At 41.7% G+C, this 10,851-nt stretch overlaps 1 protein-coding gene across 1 annotated transcript in view; it reads left to right on the top strand.

Annotated features, from left to right (window-relative positions):
• The first annotated feature begins 6,661 nt into the window (after window positions 1-6,661).
• LOC109882118 (A disintegrin and metalloproteinase with thrombospondin motifs 2-like) overlaps window positions 6,662-10,851 on the top strand; it is a 59,708-nt gene continuing 55,518 nt past the window's right edge. The window contains exon 1 of the mRNA XM_031789915.1: window positions 6,662-6,895. Within this exon, the coding sequence (XP_031645775.1) occupies window positions 6,887-6,895 (9 nt within the window). The 5' untranslated portion in view covers window positions 6,662-6,886. The remainder of the gene's footprint in view (window positions 6,896-10,851) is intronic.

Genomic DNA, 10,851 nt, shown 5'->3' with positions numbered 1-10,851 from the left:
ACACACTCCATAAATATAGTGGAGAAGACTGTGACACACTCCATAAATATAGTGGAGGAGACTGACACACTCCATAAATATAGTGGAGGAGACTGACACACTCCATAAATATAGTGGAGAAGACTGTGACACACTCCATAAATATAGTGGAGGAGACTGTGACACACTCCATAAATATAGTGGAGAAGACTGTGACACACTCCATAAATATAGTGGAGGAGACTGTGACACACTCCATAAATATAGTGGAGAAGACTGTGACACACTCCATAAATATAGTGGAGAAGACTGACACACTCCATAAATATAGTGGAGAAGACTGACACACTCCATAAATATAGTGGAGAAGACTGTGACACACTCCATAAATATAGTGGAGAAGACTATGACACACTCCATAAATATAGTGGAGGAGACTGACACACTCCATAAATATAGTGGAGGAGACTGACACACTCCATAAATATAGTGGAGAAGACTGTGACACACTCCATAAATATAGTGGAGAAGACTGTGACACACTCCATAAATATAGTGGAGAAGACTGTGACACACTCCATAAATATAGTGGAGAAGACTGACACACTCCATAAATATAGTGGAGAAGACTGTGACACACTCCATAAATATAGTGGAGAAGACTGTGACACACTCCATAAATATAGTGGAGAAGACTGTGACACACTCCATAAATATAGTGGAGGAGACTGACACACTCCATAAATATAGTGGAGGAGACTGACACACTCCATAAATATAGTGGAGAAGACTGTGACACACTCCATAAATATAGTGGAGGAGACTGTGACACACTCCATAAATATAGTGGAGAAGACTGTGACACACTCCATAAATATAGTGGAGGAGACTGTGACACACTCCATAAATATAGTGGAGAAGACTGTGACACACTCCATAAATATAGTGGAGGAGACTGACACACTCCATAAATATAGTGGAGAAGACTGTGACACACTCCATAAATATAGTGGAGGAGACTGACACACTCCATAAATATAGTGGAGAAGACTGTGACATACTCCATAAATATAGTGGAGGAGACTGACACACTCCATAAATATAGTGGAGGAGACTGACACACTTCATAAATATAGTGGAGGAGACTGACACACTCCATAAATATAGTGGAGAAGACTGTGACACACTCCATAAATATAGTGGAGAAGACTGTGACACACTCCATAAATATAGTGGAGAAGACTGTGACACACTCCATAAATATAGTGGAGAAACTGTGACACACTCCATAAATATAGTGGAGGAGACTGACACACTCCATAAATATAGTGGAGGAGACTGACACACTCCATAAATATAGTGGAGAAGACTGTGACACACTCCATAAATATAGTGGAGAAGACTGACACACTCCATAAATATAGTGGAGGAGACTGTGACACACTCCATAAATATAGTGGAGAAGACAGTGACACACTCCATAAATATAGTGGAGGAGACTGACACACTCCATAAATATAGTGGAGAAGACTGTGACACACTCCATAAATATAGTGGAGAAGACTGTGACACACTCCATACATATAGTGGAGAAGACTGTGACACACTCCATAAATATAGTGGAGAAGACTGTGACACACTCCATAAATATAGGGGAGAAGACTGTGACACACTCCATAAATATAGTGGAGAAGACTGTGACACACTCCATAAATATAGTGGAGGAGACTGACACACTCCATAAATATAGTGGAGAAGACTGTGACACACTCCATAAATATAGTGGAGGAGACTGTGACACACTCCATAAATATAGTGGAGGAGACTGACACACTCCATAAATATAGTGGAGGAGACTGTGACACACTCCATAAATATAGTGGAGAAGACTGTGACACACTCCATAAATATAGTGGAGAAGACTGTGACACACTCCATAAATATAGTGGAGAAGACTGTGACACACTCCATAAATATAGTGGAGGAGACTGACACACTCCATAAATATAGTGGAGGAGACTGACACACTCCATAAATATAGTGGAGAAGACTGTGACACACTCCATAAATATAGTGGAGAAGACTGTGACACACTCCATAAATATAGTGGAGAAGACTGACACACTCCATAAATATAGGGGAGAAGACTGTGACACACTCCATAAATATAGTGGAGAAGACTGTGACACACTCCATAAATATAGTGGAGGAGACTGACACACTCCATAAATATAGTGGAGAAGACTGTGACATACTCCATAAATATAGTGGAGAAGACTGTGACACACTCCATAAATATAGTGGAGAAGACTGTGACATACTCCATAAATATAGTGGAGAAGACTGTGACACACTCCATAAATATAGTGGAGGAGACTGACACACTCCATAAATATAGTGGAGGAGACTGACACACTCCATAAATATAGTGGAGAAGACTGTGACACACTCCATAAATATAGTGGAGAAGACTGTGACACACTCCATAAATATAGTGGAGAAGACTGACACACTCCATAAATAAAGTGGAGAAGACTGTGACACACTCCATAAATATAGTGGAGAAGACCGTGACACACTCCATAAATATAGTGGAGAAGACTGTGACACACTCCATAAATATAGTGGAGAAGACTGTGACACACTCCATAAATATAGTGGAGAAGACTGTGACACACTATGTCTATACACAGTGTTGCAATGATGTGCAAATAGTTAAAGTACAAAAGGGGAAAAAAAAAAAAAAAAAGGGGTGTATTTACAATGGTGTTTGTTCTTCACTGGTTGACGTTTTCTTGTGGCAACAGGTCACAAATCTTGCTGCTATGATGTGGTATTTCACCCAATAGATATGGGAAGTTTATCAAAATTGGATTTGTTTAGAGAGAGAACATCCTCACAATGTTCTGTCACTCATATTTAGCTGCTACCGAATCTTATTCTGTCCAACTTCTAGGATAATTCTCCTAGCGACTCCGGAGCCAATATTAGCTGTGCGGTGCGTTGTTTTACCCATGAGCCGGTTGCCTAGGTAACATTGCATAAGAGCAGCGGGAAGGAAAGGATGCCCCTTGCTGATTGCGAGACGGGAGACTAGGAGGTAGATTTACCCAGCAGCCCCCTTGTTCTCTCTCTCTCTCTCTCTCTCTCTCTCTCTCTCTCTCTCTCTCTCTCTCTCTGTCTCTCTCTCTCTCTCTCTCTCTCTCTCTCTCTCTCCCTCACTATCTCTCTAGTTTCTCTCACCAACCCTTTATACTCCAACACTCTGATGCGTTACACCAGTAAGGATCAAACAGTTCCACATAGTGTATGTTAAAGCCCGTATGGCTCTTAAAGCATTTCACCATGTGTGTTAGCTTAGTAGCTCTCTTTCCTGATATCACTGTCCTCTGTATCAAGTTGCCTTTCCTCATCATTATATGACACTCAACAAAAGCTCATACCTGTCCAAATGAGATACTACCGACAGAATTTAATAAGCACCACCAGTGGACTGAGCACGACCTAAATTGAAATCTAAGTTTCACTGTATTTGACTTCAGAAGGCCTAGCGTTCTGGGTCTCCTAAATGAATAAACTGAATGTCTTGTGGAACATTCAGTACCAGTCAAAAGTTTGGACACACCTACTCATTCCAGGGTTTTTCTTTATTTTTTACTATTTACTACATTGTAGAATAATAGTGAAAACATCAAAACGATGAAATAACACATATGGAATCATGTAGTAACCAAACAAGTGTTAAACAAATCAAAATAGATTTTATATTTGAGATTCTTCAAAGTAGCCAACATTCGCCTTGATGACAGCTTTGCACACTCTTGGCATTCTCTCAACCAGCTTCACATGGAATGCTTTTCCAACGGTCTTGAAGGAGTTCCCACATATGTTGAGCACTTGTTGGCTGCTTTTCCTTCACTCTGCGGTCCAACTCATCCCAAAGCATCTCAATTGAGGTCGGGTGATTGTGGAGGCCAGGTCATCTGATGCAGCACTCCATCACTCTCCTATGTTTAACACTTTTTTTGGTTACTAGAATGAGTAGCAACTTTTGATTGCTATTGTATGTCTGGAAGAATTGTCATGTTAAATGTGCAGTGTACTGTACTGTACTGTACTTGATTTTCTCACACTGGCATTAAGCAGTGACCATGCAGCTAATCCCCACAGTGAAGCATCTCTCCATGAGACTACATCTCTCAGCCTGATAGGCTGCCTGGTAACTGCAGGCTAAGGCCACACACAGTCCTTAGCTAAGAGTGTCTGTGTACAGAGCCTGACAGGATAGTGCATGTAGATTCCACCGGGCATTCCCAGTCTTTCCAACAAGTGGATTATGTTCCGTGGAAGCAACAGTGTTTCTGTCTGTGGCAGGATGAGTAGAGCCATCTTTGGCTGTGGAGACAGCATTGTGTGTGTGTGTGTCGATGTGTGTGTGTGGTGTGTGCGTGTGCCTGCGTGTGTGCCTGCATTTTAGATATTAACTGTCTGTCTCTGTGTGTGTGTGTGTGTGTGTGTGTGTGTGTGTGTGTGTGTGTGTGTGTGTGTGTGTGTGTGTTTTAGATGTTAACAGTGTGTGTGTTTGTGTTTTAGATGTTAACAGTATGTGTGTGTGTGTGTGTGTGTGTGTGTGTGTGTGTGTGTGTGTGTGTGTGTGTGTGTGTGTGTGTGTGTGTGTGTGTGTGTGTGTGTGTGTGTGTTTTAGATGTTAACAGAATGTGTGTTTGTGTGTGTGTGTTTGTGTTTTAGATGTTAACAGTATGTGTGTTCGTGTTTTAGATGTTAACAGAATGTGTGTTTGTGTGTGTGTGTTTGTGTTTTAGATGTTAACAGTATGTGTGTTCGTGTTTTAGATGTTAACAGAATGTGTGTTTGTGTGTGTGTGTTTGTGTTTTAGATGTTAACAGTATGTGTGTTCGTGTTTTAGATGTTAACAGTATGTGTGTTCGTGTTTTAGATGTTAACAGTATGTGTGCTTGTGTTTTAGATGTTAACAGTATGTGTGTTCGTGTTTTAGATGTTAACAGTATGTGTGTTCGTGTTTTAGATGTTAACAGTATGTGTGTTTGTGTTTTAGATGTTAACAGTATGTGTGTTCGTGTTTTAGATGTTAACAGTATGCGTGTTCGTGTTTTAGATGTTAACAGTATGTGTGTGTTTGTGTGTGTGTGTGTTTTAGATGTTAACAGTGTGTGTGTTTTAGATGTTAACAGTATGTGTGTTTGTGTGTGTGTGTGTGTTTTAGATGTTAACAGTGTGTGTGTTTTAGATGTTAACTGTGTGTTTGTGTTTGTGTGTGTGTGTGTTTTAGATGTTAACAGTGTGTGTGTGTGCGTGTTAGATGTTAACAGTGTTTGTGTGTGTGTGTGTGTTTTAGATGTTAACAGTGTCAAATAAAATAACATTTTACTGGTGACATTCACACGTTTAGCAGATGGGTGTGGCGAAATGCTTGTGTTTCTAGCAGCATGTGTGTGTTTTAGATGTTAACAGTTTGTGTGGTTTAGATGTTAACAGTTTGTGTGGTTTAGATGTTAACAGTTTGTGGGGTTTAGATGTTAACAGTTTGTGTGGTTTAGATGTTAACAGTTTATGTGGTTTAGATGTTAACCATTTGTGTGGTTTAGATGTTAACAGTTTATGCGGTTTAGATGTTAACCATTTGTTTGGTTTAGATGTTAACAGTTTATGTGGTTTAGATGTTAACCATTTGTGTGGTTTAGATGTTAACAGTTTATGCGGTTTAGATGTTAACCATTTGTGTGGTTTAGATGTTAACCATTTGTGTGGTTTAGATGTTAACCATTTGTTTGGTTTAGATGTTAACCATTTGTGTGGTTTAGATGTTAACTATTTGTGTGGTTTAGATGTTAACCATTTGTGTGGTTTAGATGTGTGTGTTTTATGTTATAACAGGTTGTGTTTTATGTTTTATTTTATATAAGTGTGTGTGTGTTAGTGTGTTTTAGATGTTAACAGTGTGTGTGTGTTAGACGTTAACAGTGTTTGTGTGTGTGTGTGTGTTTTAGATGTTAACAGTGTTTGTGTGTGTGTGTGTGTGTTTTAGATGTTAACAGTGTCAAATAAAATAACATTTTACTGGTGACATTCACACGTTTAGCAGGTGGGTGTAGCGAAATGCTTGTGTTTCTAGCAGCATGTGTGTGTTTTAGATGTTAACAGTTTGTGTGTTTTAGATGTTAACAGTGCGTGCGTTTTAGATGTTAACAGTTTATGTGGTTTAGATGTTAACAGTTTGTGTGTGTTTTTTAGATGTTAACTGTGTGTGTGTGTGTGTGTGTGTGTGTGTGTGTGTGTGTGTGTGTGTGTGTGTGTGTGTGTGTGTGTGTGTGTGTGTGTGTGTGTGTGTGTGTGTGTGTGTGTTTTAGCCATTTGTGTGGTTTAGATGTTAACCATTTGTGTGGTTTAGATGTTAACCATTTGTTTGGTTTAGATGTTAACCATTTGTGTGGTTTAGATGTGGTTTAGATGTTAACTATTTGTGTGGTTTAGATGTTAACCATTTGTGTGGTTTAGATGTGTGTGTTTTATGTTATAACAGGTTGTGTTTTATGTTTTATTTTATATAAGTGTGTGTGTGTTAGTGTGTTTTAGATGTTAACAGTGTGTGTATTTTAGATGTTAACTGTGTGTGTGTTTTAGGTGTGTGTGTGTTTTAGATGTTAACAGTGTGTCTGTGTTGTCTCTAGGTGCTGACCTGCCTGGTCTGATAGACCTTGAGTCCCTGTATCGTGGTGTGGAGCAGAGTATCAACCAGACCCGAGCCCAGAGACAGAGGAGACAGAGTCCAGAGAGAGCCTACAACATCGAGGTCCTACTCGGGGTGGATGACTCCGTGGTCCAATTCCATGGCAAGGAACACGTCCAGAAGTACCTGCTCACACTCATGAACATCGTAGGTATAGCACACTCACAGAGAGGTACGCTCACACACACAAACAAACAAAGGCACACACACACACTCTCCTTTGCATGAAAGATCTGTCCAATATGGCAGCTAAAATGAAACAGTACACTCACAGAGGACTAGAGACTAGGACAGAGAACTAGAGACTAGGGCAGAGAACAAGAGACTCGGACAGAGAACTAGAGACTAAGACAGAGAACTAGAGACTAAGACAGAGAACTAGAAACTAGGGCAGAGAACTAGAGAGCTTTGGATAGAGAACCTGAGACTAGGACAGAGAACTAGAGACTAAGACAGAGAACCAGAGACTAGGATAGAGAACTAGAGAGCTTTGGATAGAGAACCAGAGACTAGGACAGAGAACTGGAGACTAAGACAGAGAACTAGAAACTAGGGCAGAGAACTAGAGAGCTTTGGATAGAGAACCTGAGACTAGGACAGAGAACTAGAGACTAAGACAGAGAACCAGAGACTAGGATAGAGAACTAGAGAGCTTTGGATAGAGAACCAGAGACTAGGACAGAGAACTGGAGACTAAGACAGAGAACTAGAAACTAGGACAGAGAACTAGAGAGCTTTGGATAGAGAACCTGAGACTAGGACAGAGAACTAGAGAGCTTTGGATAGAGAACCAGAGACTAGGACAGAGAACTAGGGACTAGGACAGAGAACTAGGGACTAGGACAGAGAACTAGGGCCTGCCTGCCTGCCTGCCTGCCTGCCTGCCTGCCTGCCTGCCTGCCTGCCTGCCTGCCTGCCTGCCTGACTGCCTGCCTGCCTGCCAGATCTCACTGTCTGTCTTTCTGTCTGTCTGTCTGTCTCCTCTATATGAATATGATGGGATTTCCAATATTTTCTGTGTGTGCTTGCGTGCATGTGAGCGACAGAATGGTCACAGGCTAGTGAAACCTGTCGTCTGCCCCAGCTCTCACACAATGTCCCTTCAGATGTTATGTCATGTGTCACAATTGGAATGATGCAAAGCCAGCAGAAAATATGATTTAGGACACAACAAAGAGCTTAGCCCAGCACTTGCCTCCCAGGAGTGTGTGAGTGTGTGTGATTGGGAATGTGGCATGTAGAATTGAATCTCTGAAAATTAAACCTGATCTGAGAGTAGAGAGAGATTGTGATGGTACGTGTCTGTGTGTGTGTACATGCGGGCACGTGTGTTTTTGTCGAGCATGTGTGTGCATGTGTTTTTGTCGAGCATGTGTATGTTTGTCGAGTGTGTGTGTGTGTGTGTGTAGCCTTGGTGCAAAAAGCAGCAGACAGATATCAGAGATTTCTATCAGAAACAGCAGCAGTTCTTTTAGTCTTTATTCCGGTGTTGTGAAAGAACAGCACCCCCCCTTTTGACTCCCTGTTGTAGATATCTGTAAGACAATCTTAGAGGAGAATGCACAGCCATATTGCAGGCACCCTTCTCATCTAGAGACAGAGACAGAGAGATTTTTAACAGCGCATTCAGAATAAATTACTGAAAAACCCGATAAACAGTAAATAAATAAGCAAAACAACCTCCCACGCATGGCATCTATGCCACTTTCTTCTTGAAAGTTAACTTTGCTCACTTTAGGAACGTCTCGCTCTCTGTCTCTCTGGCGGTGGAGTGTACTCAGGACTTGGAGTTTTGCTTTTTAACTTTTTTACATGAGGTTTCTCCATGAGATTTCTCCATGAGGTATCTCCATACATCAAAGTAAGTGAAAGTCAAAGAGAAGCCCAGACTTGGAGTTCTGATCTAGGATCAGATTTTCTCATTCATTTTGATTTAAACTTCAAAACTGACCCTAGATCAGCACTTCTAACCTGAGACGAATACTGGTGTGGAGATCCAATTGATGCTATTACCTCAGCCTTTGATGAGGCAACATGGCTCCATACCTTCCATTGAGGCCTTATTCTATCTAGGAACATGGCTACGCTGAAGAGGCTCTCTTTCTTTCTCTCCTCATCGTTGTCCAAGGCTGCCAGGGTCAGATCATAGAGGCTGTCTCAGAGCAGAGAAGAGTGTGTTATCTTAACCTTTTGGTGTGTGTGTGTGTGTGTGTGTGTGTGTGTGTGTGTGTGTGTGTGTGTGTGTGTGTGTGTGTGTGTGTGTGTGTGTGTGTGTGTGTGTGTGTGTGTGTGTGTGTGTGTGTGTGTGTGTGTGTGTGTGTGTGTGTGTTCACGCGCGCGTGTGTGTGTTATCTTCCTCTACCAGGGAAGCTTGAGGGAACAATATACTGCAGGCTGTGTGAGTGTGTAGATAATTTTTTTTCTTGCTTTTATTCAGACCTTTAGCAGGCCATGCTATCCGCGAGATAGTACCCTGAGAAGTACATAGAGAGAACACTTTCAACCCAATATACAATTCCAGTCCTGTTGATTTCCGTTGCTCCCCAGTACGTACTGTATATCCAGGTATACATCATTAATCTGAAAAACAGTATATTCCACATGAAGTGATCCCTCCTACTCTAACTAGCTTAGCCCACGAGTGACTCAGAGCTGTAGCCAGCCTGTCTCTCTGTTGTTATCTGTACATAAGAGGTCTATTAGGACCCCCAGCCACTAGGGGGCCCCTGACCCTATTATTATCCTTTTAGGAAGTAAGGAAGTTAGGAAGTAAGTCAGGATCTCTTTTGAGAGTTAGAATAGTAGAATACACATGTGGTTGTACATCAGAAGTTTTCCTCTTGATATGTCCGTCACTGACAGTCAATCAATTAACCCATGCCAGCTAAAATGTTTTAGATTGGTAGGTTAGTCTAGCCAGCTATCTTAACTTGTAGTAATCATGGCCGAATACCAACTGGGTGAAGGGCACGTGCCCAGGGGTCCTAACCTCCAGGGTCCTGACCTCCAGGGGTCCTGACCTCCAGAGGGCCCCCATAGATTTTTGTAGTCACTCTCACTCAGATATCATATACACACGTGGGCAGATTTGCAGAAAAGTTGCTTGAAAATTCCAGTATTTTCTCTACACCCCATGGAAACATTTTCTCTACACCCCATGGTAACATTTTCTCTACACCCCATGGTAACATTTTCTCTACACCCAATGGTAACATTTTCTCTACACCCCATGGAAACATTTTCTCTACACCCCATGGTAACATTTTCTCTACACCCCATGGCAACATTTTCTCTACACCCCATGGAAACATTTTCTTTACATCCCATGGTAACATTTTCTCTACACCCCATGGAAATGTTTTCTCTACATCTCATGGCAACATTTCTCTACACCCCATGGCAACATTTCTCTACACCCCATGGCAACATTTTCTCTACACCCCATGGCAACATTTTCTCTACACCCCATGGAAACATTTTCTCTACACCCCATGGAAACATTTTCTCTACACCTCATGGAAACATTTTCTCTACACCTCATGGAAACATTTTCTCTACACCCCATGAAAACATTTTCTCTACACCCCATGGCAACATTTTCTCTACACCCCATGGCAACATTTTCTCTACACCCCATGGAAACATTTTCTCTACACCCCATGGAAACATTTTCTCTACACCCCATGGCAACATTTTCTCTCCATTCTCTGCGCCGCCACTACTTCATGTCGGGGTCAATCTGGGGTCAGCTAAAGGTCAGGAAGTCACGGTGGAAATTGAGAGGGAGAGAAAGAAATGGAGAGAGAGGGAGTATGAGTATGAGAAGGAGAGACAGCAGGGGAGGGGAGAGCGAAAGATAGGGGTCAGAGACGAGGTGGGCAGTCTGTCAGTCAGCTCCCACGGCAACCTTTGAATCCTGTCTGTAGAGTTCAACTAGAGTGTTTACCACCTACTCTCTTCCCATGTTAATCTGGTTCTTCCAAATCCTCCTTTTTTTCTCAATAGCATCAATTGATAAATTCTAGTGTGGTTTGGTTTGTCAATGACCAACCAATTGAAGAGCCCAGAGCTTGTCCGTCAATGGACAAGCACACACACACCCA

The sequence above is a fragment of the Oncorhynchus kisutch genome, linkage group LG15 (genome assembly GCF_002021735.2).
Source record: "Oncorhynchus kisutch isolate 150728-3 linkage group LG15, Okis_V2, whole genome shotgun sequence".
NCBI classification, from domain to species: Eukaryota; Metazoa; Chordata; class Actinopteri; order Salmoniformes; family Salmonidae; genus Oncorhynchus; species Oncorhynchus kisutch.
This window is presented reverse-complemented; position numbering and strand designations above follow the sequence as displayed.